Genomic DNA, 21842 nt, shown 5'->3' on the forward strand with positions numbered 1-21842 from the left:
TGTATGTAAGACAAAGTTTAAAATAAATTAATATTTATTCGAAAATAATAAAATTTAACAGAGTTAACTGTTTTTTCCCTATTACATTTTGGCAGCAAACATTAATTAATGGATTTGTGGTTGTAGGCCCATTTCATGTTAAAGGTCTAGTAATCGGGGAGATGAAGACAAAATAATATTATTACGAGAAGAGATTTAATAACTTTAAGGGTTTAATATGTTTTTAATCCCTAAACTATTGGTCGTTTTTTATTTTCGTCCCTCTTTCAAAATAAGGTACAATTTGGTCCTCATTCTTTTCGAAAAGTTCGTTTTAATCCTCGAAAACTAAATACTGTTTAAAAATTTGGTCCTCATTTAGTAACAAATGAGGACTAAAACCAAAATTCCGAGGATTAAAACGAACGTTTCGAAAAGAATGAGGACCAAATTGTACCTTACTTTGAAAGAGGGACGAAAACCAGAAACGGCCAATAGTTTAGAGACTAAAAATATATTTAACCCTAACTTTAATAAGGATTAAAAAGAAGAATGATAAAGGAAAGGAGATGATAAAGAGATTTGAGTAAAGAATATAAAGGGAGAACAAAAGAGAATGACCAAGAAATGAAGTAAGTTTGTAACAATAATAAGTTAATATGTAGGCTAAAAAAGTACTTAATATTTTGGGTTTTTTAATATCCCTTTTAAGAAAATAAAATAAGATTATCAATTATCAATTTTTTTACTGAGTCGATTTTACCGGTTTGACATCAATTCTATCAGTTTGATACTAATCTTATGCACCTGCAATTTTATACCACAAGTCAATCTAAGAGCAATAGTATATAGAGACTAACTCTATAAATTAATTAAAGGAATGAATTCATGTTTCTATTTAGAGTTTTTATAGTAAAGTTAAACCTTAAAACTAGACTTATATATATAACTTTAGTCTACCTATTTATATCTTCATCTCATGCCTATGAAAGTAGCATTTTTAATCTTCATACTTTGTAACTTGTGCCATATTAATTTCTACTTATTAGCCTATTAATGGATGGGAACATAATTTAGATCTTCATACTTTGTAACTTGTGCCATATAAATTTCTACTTATGAGCCTATTAATGGATTGGAACATACTTTAGGAATAAGTTAGATCTTTCTAGTGAAATAGGTCTTATATAAAAGCTCAACCATACTATAAAAAATCCACAAAAGTATTTATTTTTTAAATAAATCACACCTCTTTAACCAAAGTCTTTTTTAGTTTAAAGTATTTTTAACCTTATTCTTAAAACACTTACAAGATTACGGCAGTCTAAACAATATTTAAATGAGTTCAACCAAGTATAACTTTCTTGATTTATTAATCAAGTTTTGACATTGCTCAGTACATGAGCGACATACTAATGCACATTTGTTGACTTACACCAACCACAACACTTCATATAAAAAAGAGTTTCTTTCTTCTACATCAATCTTTTCACACTACAAAATGACACATTCTCAGAGAAAGAGAACATAAGATACCATATAGGGGCGTAAAGTAAGTCTTATTATAATGGACATAAAAATATTAGTAAGGTTTGGCATTCGGTGTGTAACCCTAGTGGCTGAAAGTTAGATAAAAGGGAAACAATGATCCATATCAACTAAATACAAATGCCTAACTTTTGTGAACTTTCCTTTACTCTCGTATCAAATTATGATGACAACTCCTCATCATTCTTCCTCCAGAACATACAAATAATATACTTTAATGAATTAAATGAATACAGAAACCTCATTGCATTTCAGTCCATTTGCAGAACTGGAAAGCTAAATATGCAAAATTAAATGTCAATAGACAAATATTGTTACTATCGTATAAAGATATAAGATTTTTCAAGTTTAATAACCATACGATCTTAGCATAAAAAATCAGTCAACTAATAAAGAAGTCTTCAGTATTATCACTTTTAGGATGATAATTGAAAAAGTCAACAAACTTTTCTTTCATCATGATTTATGATAGAATGATATTGTAAAATCACTGCAAAATATATTCTCTGAAAAAATTAATCATACACTAAGGGCATTTAAAAATGTTTGCAATGGCTATGGATAAAGAAGTTGACTATACCTGACTGTAGATCCTACTATGATCAGAACAACTTACATTTTACAGGCTCGTGATAAATGATAGTTGCTACAATATCATTTCTTTTCTTCGAGGAAGCATTACCAAGACATGATTTCTAATTCACATACAAAAACCTTCCCAGAACTGGAAGCAAATTATGTGTTGCCTATATAGAATGCAGCAACATGCTAGAGATTAGTCAACACAGAGGAAAAGAAATAAATAAAATGGAGTTGTAAACCACATTCCGGACCAGTCAAGCTAGGCCTAATAATCAATTAATACATTATTTCAAACAGGTGACAATTTACAACCAATAAATATTAGTTATAGCAACAAAGAAAGAGATTAACAAAAACAGCATAATCTGACATCAACATTATTCAAAATTTCAATAGATGCTAACAGAACAACTACGAATGATCAATTCCCTGTAGGTTCCATCTCAATTTCAGTACAATTTTCAGGCACATAAAACGCACTAATACAGTGGTCTAGACGAATCTAAAATAGCTTATTATTGAAGGCAGTCTCATGAAAAGAAGCAGAATGATATCATAAGCTCGTAATCTACTGTTCCTTAACTAATAACGCAAGCAAAAAGACGTAATCTAATAGATGGAATAATTCTCACTAGCCCCAGGCCAGAAGTTTTTGTAGATAGCCTTGGCAATAGGAAGTATAGCAACAAGGGCAATCTGAAGCTGGTCTGAGCTACTTGTTCTCACACTGATCTGTCCACTGAGCTTGTTGTTCAATCCAGCACGAACAGCCATCTTATAACTACGTCCAAGAGAAAATTGGGACTGAAGATTGGCCCCCAACGCCAGGTCTCCCCTCCACTTCACCAGAGAAAGGCTCAGTGAGGACTGGTCCTGGCCAATTGGAAAATCTGCCTCTCTGAGCCGCACTTCAAGATTGGCACCACAAGCAGAATCAGTTTGTGACTTCACAATCCCTGTGCTACCGACTAATACCAAGCGTTTTCCCACAGCAATCTGATCCTCAATTTTCAGCCCAGTAGACACGTTTTCGCCCAAAAATGTCACAGACACCCCACCAGAAGTTTTGTTTCTTTTGAAATTTTTGAATTTTGTCTCTCCTCGAACAATGTAAGCTAGCTGCTTTCCAATGTTTTGAATGTCAAAGCCTGCCATGGACGATCCATTCTCTCCAAGTTTTGCAGCAACAGAGGAATCCAAGTGGATGCTGAAGTCTTTCTTATCCTTTGTTATTTGAACAGTAACACCAGCTGGGAATTTGTTGATGATGGCTAGGCTATGCTCAATGTTTACACCGTCATAACCACAATCATGGTCCCAGCCATGGTTGTCTAAGACTGGCCTTGTCAGGAGCTGGGAAGTTGGCTCTAAGAAACGGTACCTGTAGGCTGGATTGTCACTGTCAAAGGATGGTGGCAAGGCCATATCCGGCAGTGGAACTGGCACTGCAGCTGGAGTTCCATTCTCTTGATCATCTTCTTCTGGGTAACCATAGTTGTCTACTTTAGCATTACCTCTTTTCTTCATCTCTCTCATCCTCCTCAACTCCTCTCTCCATTGCTTTTTCTGTAGAAGTTTCACCCGATACTCGTACTCCTCCAAATATGCTTTCTGCTGTTCTTTAGTAAGCTTAGCAACCTGTGATTTCTTCATAGGCTTAAATGGTGGGAGCTGATCATACTCATCCTCATCATCATCTAGATCAGAATCAGATAAGTCAGCCATTTCAGTATCAGAATCACCATTGTCAGCCCCACCCTGATCAGCAGGAAGTTTTGGGTAGGTACGTGACTGTAATAACCAAGATAACAAGTATGGAAGTGGTGGGGAGCGAGTTCGGAAACCAAATAGCCTCCGGTGGTCAAATGATTCTTGAGCTTTTGAAGCATTACCAGCTTCAGAGAGAATCTTCATTGAGAAGCATAAGAGCAACAAGAGAGGTCTCCAACTTTGACCATTAGGAAGCACCTTCTGACCATCTCTATTTTTGCGACAAGAAGGATGGTTTTCAACAAGAGAAACTGGATTCATTAAACTTGGATTCATAAGACGTATGTCCCCGACAGCTTGTCCAATGGTTTGTTGAACTATGTGAGATCTTTGAGCAACAAATACATCATAACTCAAAGGGGCACCTGAAGGCCCATCTGGAGGAGCAGAGGCAGCATGGGTCAGCGTGACTATAACATTTCGCCATATTGACGAACCCAGGACACTAGTAATTGATCTTAACATCGGCAGATCATTCATATCTCTAGTTTGCAGGTCCAGGCGATCCACATAGAGCACAATATCAGGGGGGGATTTTTTAGTCAATTTCTTCACCGCAGACAGGACTTTTGTATTGAAATTTTGTTCAAATGCAGAAGACTTGAGGCCCGGTGTGTCAAAAATCCTTATCTTCACTCCATCAACCACTCCAACAATTTCTGTAACAGCGGTAGTAGCAGGCCCACAAGAATTAATGGAGGTCTTTGTCTCACCGAAAATTGAATTTATTGTAGCACTCTTGCCCACACCTGCTTTCCCAAGAACAAGAATATTTACAGAAAAATCCAAATCATCTCTTCCCTCCGCTTCAAGCCGGGTAGCAGTCTCCTTTGCAGACTCAAGGCTAAACATTTGACCACTCTGCCTCCCTGCAACAAGTGTCATCCGGTACAGCACCTGTGCTGCTATTGATTCTTCTGTAGTAAAACCCAGCCTATGAACAAGTCTCAAGTATTTTACCCTAATCTCCTGCAATCTGTTCAGTTTCTTTTTCTCCTCTTCACTCAAATTGCTATCAGTGACGGCACTAGCTCTACTAATGGAAGGACTAAAAAGATTTGGACGAGTTGGCCTCATGGCAGGTTTACCTGACTGGAGAGATGAGCCCAAACCAGCAGGGCGCTCAACAGAGAATAGCCTTGATCCGTCTTGAGAGGTTATTGTGATACTGCCGCCATCTTGGTCTCCACCAGACGCCGCCTTCAAAAGAGCTGCCAATGTAGCAGTATCAAACAGCTCCTTCCCATCTCCCTCATCATCAGTCTCCTCTTCATCTGAGTCAGTAACAATCTGGCCATCAATTCCCTCGTCCCGCGAACTCCCACTGGCCCGTGATTGCTGCTGCAATTCCAAATCCTCCAAGAACTTATTGGCGGCAGCAGCACTGCTTCCATATACCACTTCTTCAACTTCTTCAACTTTCCCATCCGACACCGAACCATTAATCTCTCTTTCATCATCATGGCTATCAACATTCTCCACCTCCTCAACCTTCTCGCCAGAGCTCCCAATTTTCTCATCCGAAACCAAACCATCAATCTCCCTGTCACCATGATGACCACGCTCCACCTCATCGTCACCCTTCTCCTCTACATGGTTCTCAATCTCCCCTTCCACGTCACCCTCCTTCGTTACCTCATTTTGCTCAACAAACTCCGAACCTCCTCCTTCCTCACGAGGTACAACAATGTCACTCTTCAACCCATCTCCACTAACTCCATTTTCTCCAGGCTCATCATCCCCACCGATAACACCATCGGGGCCATCAACATTTTGAACAACACCATCCGGGCCATCAACATTTTGAACAACAGACTCATCACCCCCACCAACTATAACATCGCCATCATTATTATCATCATCATCACCAACCTTATCAATGGCATCAAAACCATTATCCAAACTCACTCTAGCCGCCTCATGCAAACCTTTAATCTGAGGCTCCTGAACATCCAGCTCATCAACAACCCCAGTCCCCAACAGACTACTCTCCACACTATCAACAGCAGCCTCCACACCATCAACAAAATCCTTTTCAACAACACCACCCTCATCCTCACCCTTCTCGTCAACCACAGAATCCAAATGATTTGTCCCACCGTCATGAACTTCCTCCACCGCCTTCTCTTCCTCCTCTCTCTCATCCAATTCCACACCATCCCCCTCAAACCCTTTATCAGCATCCACTCCATTCTCAACAGCACCCTCTCTATCATCATCTCCAGAAGCCTCCACAAACACCTCGTTACTATCGCTAAAATCCCCGTCCTTCACAGCCTCCCCCGATTCCTCCCTATCACCGCTATTCTGCCAAACGACACCGTCCGCATCACCCTCAGCAACGTCGTCCGCGTCCTCAACCGAACCATCGTCGTCCTCAGTGACCTTAGCAATGGGCCTGTGGGCCTCATGGACAGGCCCATCAAGCTGAGGCTCCTCAACCGGCGCAGAAGTTTTAACAAGAACGGGCCTGGTGGACTCCGGCTCGAAATCCCCCTCCTCACCACTGACAAAGCCGTCGTTGTCGGAGTCTGATGCGGTGTCAAGAGACGGCGATTGGTCAGAAAGAAAAACAGAGGTTTGGGGAAAAGAAGACTCAGAAGAATCCATTGAAATTGAGAGAATGAGATGAATAAGAAAAGGATGAAGAAGAAGAGAAAGAGATAAGGTTTTAGGATTGGGTTGAGGCGCAGCGAAAGGGTTTTAAGCTCTTCTCAGAACTCCTAAGCCACCGTTATATATTCATCTATCTTTCAATTCTATCTATCTATCACCAAATGTTACCCAATCAACAAACATATAACAAACCTTTTTCTTTTGCATAAGGATATTTATTTTGTTTTATTTATTATTTTATTTATTATTTTATTTTATTTTATTATTTGTGGAGTATTCCAAACCGCAGTAATAGTTTGTCACCAAACGCTACTGCGCCACCCCCACTTCCCACTCTCTTCACTACACTTAACAATTTGTCACCACGTGATATTGATAATTGTTTATTCAAACTATTACTTAAAATAACTAATTAACAAATTACGTTTTATAATCTTTAATTATTTCTCATTCCATTATTAATTAGGCTTAGTTCTATATTTAATCATTGGAATTTTAACGTAAAATTAAAATTTATGTCTACACAAATTATTTGTGAAAGTTTTGCTGAAAAAATTAGTTGATTACCAAGTTAAAATAATAAATTATTTTAATTACTTCCTAAGTTTTTAATTAAACAGAAATTATAACTACATCGTAATTAAGTTTTTTCTCTATTCATCATAAATATTTATACACAAATAATTTCAAATTCAATTGTGTTAAAACTCATTAATGAAAATGTTATAGTCGGTCACCCCGACATGACACGTGTCATACAGTAACACGTGCACTTAAAGTTTTCATCTTTCGATTGATTTTACATGTATATTTTTATCCTTTAATTTGTGAGCGCTTAAAGAGTTAATTTTCTTTACAAACACAATTGCTTGTATGGGTAACATTGTTTATAAATTTTTACCAAAAAAAAAAACTAAATTTGTAGAATTAGGAGAGTAGAAAATATAATAAAAACTGTAAAAAATATCATAATTCATAATTAAACTCAAAGAATACAGTCTGTGATAAGTTATCACATAAGGAAACAGAAAGCATAATCAAAACTACACATACTCTAATAACTGAAAAATAAAATACATTTTATAATTTTTATTTATATTTTTTTTACAGAAATACTTTATTCCTGCAACATTTTACTCTTGCATAACATTTTACTCTTACAAAGTCAATTAAAAATATCTGCAAAAAACTAATAAAATAAAAAATATATAATTATATAATATTTAATATAATTATATAAATCCATAATTGAACTAATCAAATATATCCACCTAAAACTTAGATTTGACAACTTTACCATTTAAGTGAAATTTATTGAATAATAGCTTAACGTATGCTACATTAGATGACTCACAAAATTAAGATAAGTGGTCTTTTTAAGCCAATGCATTATAAGTGTTCTAACATATATTCACAAATATTTTATAATGATTTACGGTATATCAATTCATGTTGTAATTTAGTGTTTTTTTTCTTCACTTTTTAGGTAGATATTTAATACAAATAATTAAAATTAATATGGAAAAGTTAACCTTTTTTAAATAGTATTATATTATATAGGTACAAACCGGTACACACCAATCAAGTCATATCAAATTGATAATTTAATGTAACTCGATGCTGATCAGATATAGTTAGTCATCCGATCAAGTTAAACAAGTTAATTATCAAGTTTAACATAATTAGGTCGTGATTAGATTGACCTTAATCAAAGGTCCATGAAAAAACCCTATAAATACAAGTTAAATATATGGTTGTTAGGACTTTTGCGATGCATTTATTATATCACTAATTATTAAATTGTTCGAATAATGAACTAACTTAAGAATCATAGTATCTTTAGCAGGTACTCCTAATCAGCTGAAGCACTTGAGCAGTAAGGAAAAGAGTTAAGGAGTGGAGATTGCCTGGAGTGAACATTCAACCCTATATTCTCAAAACATTTTGGTGTCTACATGGGGTTGAGTAAAATATTTAAATCTTTAAGGTGTTTCGAGAAACCACTTTAAATAGAGGCTGTACAACATCACAAAATTCTTTAAAACCTATGTGATCAACCATTAACATTGGATACTCATGTAGAATTATCATCTTATGGAGTGCATATCTAGCTATTTGTTGATTAAACACATAATTGCCAACAACTACGGTTTCACCACCTTCTTTATTAGTTTTTAAAAATGATTGTTGGATGTCTCGTGTTATTCGAAGCTTGCAACTCTTGAAATGGTTTCTTAAATGTGACGTACCTTGCCTTGCATCACCTAAAAGACTTTTGCAACAATAATTGAACATCACTTTACATTTTTTTATCTACCTTTTTGTCTCTTAAAGTGATTCCAAACATCTCATAATAATCTTCTTCAGTTAACAGTAGGAGTTGAACTTTCAGTTTGATTTGAATCTACAGGAACATCATTTTGATTTGAATCTCCTACATTAGGTTCTACAAATTGTCCTCGTTCGCCATCATCAATAGAAGAAAATGTATCTTGGCTAAACATCCTAAAAATAAAATTGATCAACATAAGTTACTTAGTTTTGTAACTTATTCTATTTTATAATGAAAAGAAAACATGCACAAATTAAAGGTTTTACATTTGACGTACTAGTAGATGTAGGGATTGATAATTCTAGGGAATATGGCTCTGGTCCTCTTGCAAAAGTAAGGGTAGTGCTTGTTGCAGCTTTAAAGCCAAAAGAATGTGGTGCTTATCTGGAACGCCTATTCAAAATACTATTGATGATTTGTATAACTACTTTGGATTCTTGAAGTATGATCCTTATGCTGCATATAAATCATTCTACAACACCATAAAGGTTCCTATAGCCCGAGATACCATTCAAGGTTATAAGAAACTTCAAGCAATTTTAAAGGCCATAATGCTACATGGTACAAAATGTGAATTTACTATATTTTGATTTCTCATGCACCAATTGATGGTAGATTGTACATGATTACCTTTTTCCTTGTGGTATAGGTCTTCCCTCTCCTTGCTAAATTCTCATTAATCTCTGCTTAAGTCTAGTCGTTACTTCTATAATGTTAAGTCTAAGCATGTAGCACTTCAGGTTTGGTTTCTCATATTCATCTGATAAGGGAACTACTTAATCCTGCATCAAACATGTTAGGTTTGAAAAATGTCCATAAACATCACTATGGGAGATGAGCAAACTAATTATAATACCATTTCATTAGATGTCAAGAAAGGTAGCAAGCCCTTCTATAACATATTAAAACATTATCATAGTGGGTAGTTTTAGGATGACTGTAATTGCAGAGGACTATACAGGAATTTAATAGAAGACCATAACATAATAATAGATCTGCTAGTTATTTTAAAGATTTTACAATATCTTAAAAAATTTCAAATCTTTATGCAACTATGATAATTTATTAGCATAATGCTATTATGATGCTACTACTAAGATTTTCTTTAACAAATATAAAATTGAACTCAAAAGTAAGTGTTGTATCAAATCAGATAAACAATACGTTATTGTAACTAGAAAAAATAAATAACACATTAAATAATAATAATTGAACAATTAACCTAAAAATAAAGAAATAAATAGCATTACAAGAAAATATGTCTTGTAACCTGAAGCAATTTTCATCAACGATAAAAGCATAATTTGAAGAGCAATAAGATAACAAAGATAACCTCATGTTTTTATAATTTGGGCATATCGTATTATGATTAGGAAGATAGAACTAAAGCTAATGATAAAGAGAGACATATTAGAGAATTGTAGGAAGTGATATTGGATTTGAATTTATCACCTGTTTCACACTCAAAATTGAATGAAAATAGCATGAGTAACAGGCAGTTGCTCCCTCCACCACCACCGAATACTCCCTGCACCATCTTATACCAATTTTACCCTTCTCTAAAACGGATGTCAACATCCGTTTTACCTTCAACGGATGTTGACATCCGTCCATTCACATATTTTATATTTTAATTTATTATTTTTATTTTTTTAAAAAAAATCTTCAACGGATGTGGTGACATCCAGATTACCACATCCGTTTTAGTAAAGTTTTTAAAACTATTTTGATTATTATTTAAATAATAATATATAAATTAAATTAATAATAATTATTTTATTAAATAAAATAAAATTAATTTATAAATAATTAAGTAATAATTTTAAATTAATTAAATAATATTTATATATTAATTTAAAATATAATAAAATAAAAAACTAAAAACTTTAAAAAGAAAAAAACCTTCACGGATGTGGTAACATCCACATCCACCACATCCGTATCCCTTTTAATAAAATTTTAAAAAATATTTTAATTATTATTTAAAATAATAATATACAAAATAAATTAATAATAATAATTTTATTAAATAAAATAAAATTAATTTATAAATAATTAAGTAATAATTTTAAAAAAAATTAAATAATATTTATATATTAATTTAAAAACTTAAAAAAACTAAAAACTTAAAAAAAAAAAACTAAACGGATGTGGCACATCCGTTCAAGAGAAAAGGAGGAGGTGTAGGATATTTTAAAATATAAAGGATAGTTTTGGAATTAAAAAAAAGTGTGGTGGTACATGAAATAATGTGTGGTGGTGTAGGGAGTAACTCTCTGAGTAACAAGGAGATTTTAGAATGTGATATTGAAAGAGTTACAAGCTTTTTACTTGAAATTTCCAGGTAAGCAGTATAAATTTTTGCATTTTTTTTTACTACAAACACAACAAGATGCAGAGCTCATATACAATAGTTTATTACCAAATAATATTTTCCCCAATTTTTAAAGGAAAATGAAACTTTCGAATAAGGGGTTCCGGTTCTGCCATGGATCTCAATCAGATTTGAATTTTTATTTGTTTATCTAGAATATGTTTTGGTAGACTTAAGTGTTATGCTGCTACACTCTCTTGTGAACAAAATCCATGAAAATTACTACAATTCAAACACTATCCATGAAAGCCCACACCAACCTACCGAAACATCATTCGAGGAAGAAAACAATAAGAAAAAAATTAAGGAAAACGAATAGAGGTAGTTGGAACAAAACTTAGAGTATCGTTCTTGTTCGACAAAGTGCGCATCCGACATTCAACATCGATGGTGGTACAACGTGCGTTCTTTGGTTCGTATATCCAACACCAATGGTGGCATAGAGCGCGTTCTGGTTCATAAATCCAACATAGTGTATGTCCTCTGGTTCATCAATCAGAGATAACACATCTGTTGCATAACTACAAAAAGAGACAAAACAATAAAACCTAATTTAAACCTAAGGATAAAAATGTAATATCAATTTTTTAGTGGGTAGCGAGTGCCCGTGGGTACGAATAATATAATACTCAAACCTGACCCGTTAATGATGTAGGAACAATCGGTACCGTTATAGAGTCGCGCAACGGAATAAAATATAGATAGCGGAAAGCGTGTAACGATCACAACACAAGTTAAAATATGTGCTAAGAGTTTAGGGATCAAGAAAATCAAGACAGAATTTTTATCCTAGTTCGAATCAAAAGATTCTACGTCTAGTCATTAATCACTATAAATAGTGATTAACCTTTTTCACTAAAAATATAGTTTGCAGATTACAATCAGATAATCAAAATAAGCAAGGAATAGAAAACACCTTCCTTCGACAAACGAACGGAAGAACCTGCTCAGCCAACTTGAAGAGAACCGCTCCGACCTTTGACACACAAAACGCGAGCTTCTCCTATTCACAAGACCAGGCAAGAGCACTCTATCACTTTGAGAACTTCCTCAGACAAACTGTATTCTCAAAATGGCATAGATCCTTTTCACTCACAGAGAGCTTCCCTTAGGCACAAAGCTCTAATACTCTCAATTGAAAAGTTATTTCTAAGAGCTGTGAAGACCTCTATTTATAAGCCTAGTTTCGTGCAAGGTCAAAAACTAAAAAAACATCTCCCAACTGCCACTGATAATCGATTATCATAAGTGATAATCAATTATTTGTGTCCGTTATGGGGTTTTCAAAATGGTGATAATCGATTATCCTGAGCAATAATCGATTATTCCAGAGACTTGGACAGAATTAAATAAAACAGTGATAATCGATTATTCTGTGTAATAATCGATTATTTGCGCAAGCAACTCTCTTCTAAACTGGCTTGTGATAATCGATTATTACTCTTGATAATCGATTATTTGTGCAATGACTCACTAAATATGAAAACTTCTAAGAGTTTTTACATCATTACATTTTATCCTATACATTTTTTTCTACAAAATGCGTTTAACAAAGATGCATTTAGAGTCTTCAATTCTTCAGCTTTTATCATCATCAAAATTTCACTGTAGCTTCAAGATACCAATGCTCCTCATTGGTAACAAATGAACGGGTATTAAATTATACCCTATCTGCGGTGTGGATACCAACTATCCGCAACGGATTTTATCCATGAATACTTGTGGGCGCAAGTATTTTTGTCATCCTTAGACAAGATCGAGGAGTTTGTACGAGTTGGCCACCATAAACAGTTTGTCAAGAAGAAGGACAAGTCGAAGAGAAGTGTGCCTAGGCAGAGGAGTCTTACGCAAAGCCCCAAGCATGAACATAAAACAGAAAGCAGGAAAGAATCTTCCCGACGAAAAAGCAAAAGCAGAAGTCACAACAAAGATCTTCAGTTGAGAGGCTAGATCAACACGACTTTTAAAGGATTTATAAGAAAAGGATCCTCCACATCGGCCACAAACGACACATCAAAGCCCTTAAGTCGGTATATTCGGTAGTGTTTCGTTAAGGGAGACTTAATGTGAAGAAAGACAAATGATGCTAAGAAGTCGTCTTCGCAAAGGAAGTGTCAAACTGGGAGTGATCGTTCAAGATGACAAAAGACATGAAGAATGACGCCTATCAGCTCAAATACTTGAGCAACAAAGTTGTTCCTAACACTTGAAACGCATTCCACCTCAAATTTTACTTTAGTTAACTCAAATGTAATTATCGAGTAACATGATTATCAATAAAGTGAGAAATTTCAAGTGTTGACTCTTCATCTATTTATTTTTACACCGCAAAAATTCTAGTGGTCGACTAAGAAAGAGTTCAGCAAAGTGAACCCATACTGCACCTTTTAGCCCATCGGTCAAGGAAAAGTTTCACCTAAATCCCTACCAATGGAGCACTCAAACGGTTAAGGAGGATTTCTGAGCGAACCCTTATCGTTTAACAAGTGATCGATTAACGAAGAGTTCTGAAAAGAAACCCTACCAAACCACTTATCATAAAAGTGGTTGAAGTTCGTTTGATGAACATACAAAATTGCACGTTAAAGACTAAGGAAAGGTTCACCAAAGTGAATCCCCACTGAACATTCATTCTTAAGTGGCCTAAAATTGACTTCGAAAATTTTCAAATAAATGTTAATATGAAATGCTCTGTTAAGGACGAGTTTTGAAAAGAACCCCTATCGAACTTGTCAAAGCGCATTAAGATAGAATTATAAATTGATATATAAAAAGACCAATTGAAAGGAAGGAAAACACACAAAAATGAATATGATTATAGAAAATAAGACTTTATATTACTTTGGTTAAAAAGTGAGAACTACAATATAACAAAGTCTATCTAGTAGCGAGCGATTTATAAAAAACTTATCTCTATTGATCGTATCAGATCGAACCTCAAAATGTTAATAAAAAATACAAGTTAAATTCAACACCTAAGAGGAATGGGGATGTCTTTGGCGGCCTTTGTCCGGTCGGCGAGGTTGAGAGAGACTTCGTCTTTAGCTGCATCTTTGATTGCTACCTTGTCTGATATGCCCTAAATGTCCATCAACTGGTCGTTGTAAAGGGCCATTTGAATGTCAAACCGATCCTCGTGAATGGGCATACCATAAAGGAAAGTCGCTTGATCTAAGTCCCTCTGGAAGCCAACCTCACATTAGACCATCACCTGCCACTTGAATTTTTCCAAGTAGCAACCAAAGACTTGCTTATCCAAGTCCCCCAACTTCTTGCAATCGGCCTGCTGAACGAGGTGAAGGTCGTCATTCTTATGTTGGAGGCATCATACCTTGACGGACAAACCTTTCTCTTTTTACGCTAAGACAACAATCCTAACGGCATACTCGTCCATCTTTTGCCTACATGGAACGTGGGCAACCTTCAGTTCGTCCACCTTGGCTGTTAGAACCTCGCTTTCTTGATGGGTAATGGCAAAGACTTTTATGGATCTTCGTGAGTTCTTTTTGGACCTTCACCAACTTCTTTTCCAATTGCACCACCTACAACCGATCAAATCCAGACGATACTCTTTGATATAATAAAGCCACATGAAGGCTCAACTCGTTTGTCACGACTAGTGCCCTAACCTCAGACAACCCCTTAAAAACATTATTCTTTTTGGAGCTCAAACGAAAGGAGACTTTGTCTCCCATCTTGAAGCCCATGCTAAAGACCCCTTAATAAGAAGGGTTAGGCTCTCCTTACCTTAGCGAGTGTGCTTGGGGGAGCGGGGTGTGGAGGTTGATTGCTTGTCGTGTCTTTTCTTCCCTTTCCTCCTCCTTTCCTTCTCTTAATCGATTAGAACCGCATGCACACGATGGTGATGAGAGTAACATTGGGAGCTTGCATATAAGAGACCTATGTTGCATCAGTGAGGTTGATCGATACCCTCTCTCCTTCCATCCTAATCGAAGGGCCATCGCTAGTGACAGTCCTCAAATTGCCTAGTCTTATTAAACTTTTTGTCCATCAACTTCTTGAAATAATTGAGATTGTGCGGGTTGGTGTAGGCCATGATTTTTGTGACAGGAAAGAAAACTAAGCTAAATTGAAAACAAATCAAGAAAGGGATTTAACAAAGAAATGCAAGTTACCATAAAATTTCCTGACCGAGCTGTCAGGAGTAAGAACATATAAGGAGTTCTCTGGTCAGTAGCTTATGGTGTAATTGCTCCAAGACCTCAACAGCACAAACTCCTCGTGGGTCATCATTGATGTCTCCCAAGGGTCAATTTGCACAAGATTTCGAATCCAGTAAAAAGGGACCTTTGGTGATAACGACCTTGAAGAACCCATCCTTGAAACCTTTGCCGAATGTTGCAAAAAACTGAAATAGGTTTTGGTCATTTTCACTTATTAACAACACTCACCTTTTTTGAATGTTCAGACGAGTTTGGTAGTTATGAAGGAACAAAGTAGGAGTTGGGTTGATACCTAGCACCTGACACAAAACGTTGAATGCATGCATAATAGCGTAAACGTTTGGGTAGAGCTGCGTAGAAGCAATGTTTAGCTCCTGTAAAACTCTAACTTGAAAATCATTGAATGTTATGCACACACACAAGTGAATGAAGAAACATGAGTAGACAAAAAAGAAGTACAACTCTAAGGTACCATTGCCATGACATACCCGATCCTTCCCACAATATACAAGAAGCCACACAAAGTCGTTTGTCACGTTGCCCTTTAAAATATGGGACTAACCAACAAACTCCATTAGATTGTCGCCCCACCTGAAGCGTATGGAATTTTCATGCACCTCATGTGCGACCCATGCATACCCCAGGACTTCAGGAAAGTTTCTCCATCCCCATCGACAACAATGTGCACTTGGATTACTCCAATAGTGTCAGTGTTTGCCTCCCCCGCAGCCTCCCTTTACGGACCTTGTTCCTTGACTGATCCTTCATTTTTAGTTAGACCTTTATTAACAGGTTGAATTGGTGTCTTAACACTATTTACAGATGTCAGATTCCTCTCAAATGACCTTCAATCACTTCACGACGACCTGAGCGACTATGAAGACGTTGATATGTCATTGAAGTACCTTTTGCCCTCTTTACAAAAGGAGCCTCTAGAAAAGATGTCGATGGCAGACATTTTATTATCTTGCATAGAAATATTTGATTGGCGAGCAATGCAAAGATGAGGGTCAAAGCAAAAATGGTGAAAGTGACGGGACCACCTAACCCCTATTCATAGAAATTAATGAGGACATGTGGCACTCTCATAACCATTAGATTTGGAACCATTCGATGGAAAAAGGACGATACAACGCTTCACAGTTGGTATCAAACCTGACAGTACGTGCGACGAGACGACACGACTCTCCATCGCTAATAGTAAAGTCCCTAATCTAACAGGCATATTTTCAAAAGTTAAACTGAACGAATGCAACAATTAATGAGGCATCAATGTGATTTGCAACACAACATAACACTTCATCCCTAACTTTCATATCAACAAACCCTTTTCGCTTGTTGGCTTAAGTCCAAGTTCAAAGGTTGGGGGTCTTATGTATTGTTTATGTATCGATCAATATGCACCAACCAAGTCACACTAAACCAATCGTCCAAACTAGAATGCAGTTTGTCGGTGCCAATCAGATCTAGTCAGTCATCCGATTAAGCTAAACAAGTTAGTAATCAAGTTTAATAGAATTGGGTCGTGATTAAGCTGACCCTAATTAAAAGCCCATAAAGAAATTTATAAATACAAATAAAAAATATGGTTTTCAGGACTTTTTCAACACATGTATTACAACATTAATTGTTAAACTATTCGGCTAACAAACTAATTTAAGCATATGAGTATCTTTAACAGGTACACTCGATCAACTAAAGCACACAAACAACAACAAAAAAGTTGAGGAGTGGAGATTACTTAAAATAAATACTCAACCCATACGCTTGAAACAATTTATAAATATTTAAAAAATAAAAATTAAATAAATTTATAATAGCTTCAAAATGAATTCATATGAAAAGTGATACCTAAAATAATTTCAATGTTTTTAACTTTAATGACGGTCTCATTATTATGATTTTATTTTCATTTTTGTTTTATTACTTTGAACTTCTATAATTTGGTTATTTGTTTTAAAAAAATTAATATAAAAGTGACGACAAAATGATTTCTTATTATTACAATATGATATGCATGTCATCACTTTGGTTGATGATGTGAGATATCATTGTTTTTTAGAGTGATTTGTTGAACAAGTCATTCAATGGAAAACTCATTTGTACATTTCATCACTTTCATTATTTTTTCCAATTTATACATAGTTAGAAAAACTTTTTTTAATCTCATAAATAACAAGTTTTTTTTTTCTTTTTATCTTAAATCTTAAATTCCAAGTTAGCAAGGTAATGAATTTTAAAAAATTACTGAGAAGAAATATCTCAATAAATATATTTAGTTTGTTAGATTCCTTATCATAGATGAACTATGGTAGGTGAAACCTAAATATTTATTGTGTAACTTAAAGATTTATTAACTGTAAGTTTATAATATTTACTCTACAATATATATATATATATATAGACAGAGACCATGCACTTGTCATCTCTCATCCCTATCTCACACGAGTTATAACTATATATCAAGGTCGGACAACCTCCCTTCCATAAAGCATGAGCATGACAAGGTAAATTCTATATTTGCATGTTTGATCAATCACTAAAACTCCAAATTGGAACCTCCTTCAACTCTCATACATAGACATTTTTCTCTACATGAGTAGATTATGGTAGAGTTTGGATAATCTCTTTATAGAATCAACATTCAATACACTCCTAACACAAGATCAATGTAGCATTTTCTCCTTTGGAAATCTATACATTATCCTTATCAATACAATCAAACAAAATAGATTTCATATTAAAATCATCCATCATTCATAAAATATCCATATATACACTTAAAATAAAGCTTGGAAACTTGATTTTAGCACAAATAGATAGTTGCGCCCACCGTAGAAAAAAGAAAAAAAGTGTCTAGTGCGAGGCCTACAACACCCAATGCCAAGTCCTAGCGCCAAATGCCAAAATCTGTAAAGCCTCCTTACTTCAAAGAGCCCAATGATATCAAGGGTGGCACCCGACGCTCCTAGACCACTGCAACTCACTAACTTATGAGCATACAATGGTACTATGATGATTCTCGGTGCTCTAGACCACTATGCTCACTATCCTGACTTTTGTGAGTGGCGTCAAGCGGTTCTATGATATTGCCCAATGCTTTATCAAAGTGTTAATTCCTAATTTGACTTGAATAGGTTGTGCAACTTGACTATCTATGCAAATCTAGTTCTTTCTTAGTTTAAAATGCATTTTTTTAGGTTAAAATAATCATTAGATAGGTCAAATTGGACACTCATAACCAAGTCAAATCAGCTCCACAGACAACAATACCAATTAAAACAGAAGCAATAGTTTACGTCAATTGTATACCGTTCAAATTAATCATCTTACTTAATCCATCAATTTAAAATAAAGAAATCATTAGATTAAATTAGTTTCGCTTACCTTACTCCTAAAAACTCCACATAGACCAAAATTCTCAAGTAGCTCTAACACACATAAATAACCCATATTAATGATCTGAATACACTCTCACAACGACAAAAAACAATAGAGAATCAAATAGAGTTTCCTAAAGTTGGATGCAATCCCTTCAAAGTTCACATGCAACAAAATTCAAAATTGACTTAAGAAAAGAGTAAAAAGAGAACTTAATCTATTGACTAGTCTGATGGGACAAAATTGTTGTTTTTAACAACTGAAGTCCTAAAATAAGCTTGAATATTCAAAGAGATGAAAAGAAAGGTTAAATCTTAGTGAGAAGGTAAAATAGGCTTACAAAAAATGCTTTAAAGAAATGAATATTTTTATAAAATGAAGCTTGTTTAAATGAATTCTATTCATAGTTTTGAATTTTTATAATAAAATATATAAGTATTATTTATAAAACTCTTTTTCACTCTTAATCGATTTTCTTATACTCATAGTCTTTAAATAGGTAAACTAGTAAACATTTAATCCCAATAAACAATAAAATATTTTATATAGTAAAAATTGCTCATAACACTAGAAATATATATATATATATATATATATATATATATGATAATCAATTTTACCGACAAAAAATAATTTGTGACCAATTTAGATACCAATTTACAATTGGTTACTAAAATTGTCACTATTATAAATAAAAAGTTATAATTTATTTGTAAATTAGTGCTTAAAGTGAGCTACCAAGGTTTTATCAAAAGAAATTGTTTTTAAATTTAGAGACCAATAATTGGAAACTAATTTCTTTAATAGTCAAAACCTTTAGTAGTTAATTTTATAGACCAATTTAGAAATTAATTGTAACTTTTTATTCATAACAGTGATTATTTTAGTAACCAATAATTTTTAGTTTTGTAAATTGATATTTAAATTGATCACTATAGTAACTAATTACTTTTTTAGCTAAATTTTATTGTCATATAAAAATTGTCATGTAGTGTGCAAGTTTATTTAGTTAAATTTCGTGGACCTATTTTGTTATTAAGTTGTAATATTTTAAGAAATATTTTGATATTAAACTATATTTTCTTAAGAATATACTTGTTCTCCTTTACACATTTGGGAACCAGAGGAGATATTGTGTTATGTAAATAACTAAATTACCATCTGTTTATACTTTCAAGATTAAATAGTCTTTTTCTTTCAAATTACCATCTGTCAAATACGTTTATGTTAGTATTTGAGACTGACACATGTTTTCACTTCAATATAAACTATAAAACGTGTTTGAGACATCAAAATAAAAATAATTTAATATAAATAGGTAAAAAAAACTAAATCTATTCATTTTTAACAATATCAATGAATTAAAAGCGAGATTAGATATAACATTTAACTTAATTTTTAGAAAAAATAACAATTTTAATACACGTAAATCTTTACCGTGTATTCTAATTAAATTCTTAAACAAAATATAGTAGGATAAAATAAATTTGCCATTTCCAATTTTGTTAAAGAGAATCCACATTCAATATTTTTATGTTAAAAACACTTCAAAAATTTATATATCATGATAACACAGTATAGGGTTTTGCTATTTGCGCCACTCTTTTCTCAGTTGCACCACTTAATAAATAAAAACACAACCGAGAATATATTTCAAAATACAATATTAAGCATAGGATTGATGGAATACACACACCATTATATTAGTAATATAATGTAAGGTCAATACATACTTTACATTTTTCTTTTATAAAATCAATTTCAATTTAAGATCTTGGTTCAATCATAATTTCAATATATATACAATAAATTTATTTTTTTAAGATTTTTTTTATTGTTTTTTTGATAAATTTATTTAAAAACATAATACTAGTTAGACATAAATATAAAATATTCATATAATTTCCTATTCAAAATTTTAAATTAATAAATTTATAGATATTTTTATATATGTTACTCATCTTACTTAAACTTTTAGTGAAATTTCTGATAATAATTTTTTCAAAACACTTTTGTTTGAAATTGTTTTTAGTAATAAAATATGAACTCAATCTAAATAAAATAATTTGACACTATTTTTCACTCAAAATATAAAAACATTGAATTTGTAAATCTTATTATTTTATGTAACTTTAATGGAAAAGTTAAACTTAGACATCAAACAAACTTTTAAAGGACAATCTCAATCAAGTGCCCCAAAAATGGAAGTGGTGGGGTCTCTTTTTGATCTCTTGAAATGCTTCCTGACATGCATGATCCAGGGCAAACTTCTCAGCCCAATAGAAAGAGAATATCAAGTTATACAAACTAAGGCACAATAACATAGTACATTTGGTTTTAATTAACTTGAATAATTAATCGTTTCATATCTACTATCTATTATTATTATTATCTATTATTTATTATTTATTATAATATAAAAATTAAAAATACTAAAATATTTTTTTTGTAGATAAATATTTCAAAAATTAATTTTTTAGTTATTTGATATTGTTAATTTTATTTTTTATTTATATTTATATTGGTATCACATGTGCATAAAAGTATCTTACTATTTTAATTATTCATTTTATTTTTAAACTAATTTTACTTAAAAATAAAAAAAATATTTTTGTACTATTTTTTCATTCTTAATTTTATCATTTTATAATTTCTAATTAATTGGTCATTTAATAAATTATTAAAACATAATTTATATTTAAAATATTTGTTTATACTATTTTTTTTCATTTTTAATTTATTCTTTTATAATTTATAATTATTTGGTCACCTATTAAAAAAATACTAAGAAATAATATAAGAAAAAAAAATACTAGTAATACAATATATATACAAAAATTTACTTTATTATTATGCATGTTTATTTTGTTGACAAAACATCTCAAAAAGTTAGTCATTTGATATTGTTAATTTTATTAATTTATTTTTATTTTGTTGTCACACGTATTAGTCATTGATTAAATGATTCTAATAAAATATATTATATAAGTTTTTCACACACAAATTAGACGAGTTTATAAATATACATAAATAAATATGTTTATTCGCTAATTATATGAATCTTATTATACACATT

General features: G+C 33.1%; 1 protein-coding gene across 1 annotated transcript; it reads right to left on the reverse strand.

The window, feature by feature from the left end:
- Positions 1-2455: 2455 nt before the first annotated feature.
- Positions 2456-6631, reverse strand: TOC159 (translocon at the outer envelope membrane of chloroplasts 159). Its single transcript, XM_088103544.1, has one exon. The coding sequence runs from the start codon at positions 6487-6489 to the stop codon at positions 2719-2721; it is 3771 nt and encodes a 1256-aa protein (XP_087959670.1). The 5' UTR covers positions 6490-6631; the 3' UTR covers positions 2456-2718.
- Between the last annotated feature and the right edge of the window lie 15211 nt (positions 6632-21842).

The sequence above is a fragment of the Vigna umbellata genome, chromosome 1 (assembly GCF_029865625.1).
Source record: "Vigna umbellata cultivar VRB3 chromosome 1, Vumbellata_1.0, whole genome shotgun sequence".
NCBI lineage: Eukaryota > Viridiplantae > Streptophyta > Magnoliopsida > Fabales > Fabaceae > Vigna > Vigna umbellata.

Coding starts and splice junctions, on each gene's coding strand:
- TOC159 (XM_088103544.1), bottom strand. CDS start 6,489: ATGGATTCTTCTGAGTCTTCTTTTCCCCAAACCTCTGTTTTTCTTTCT.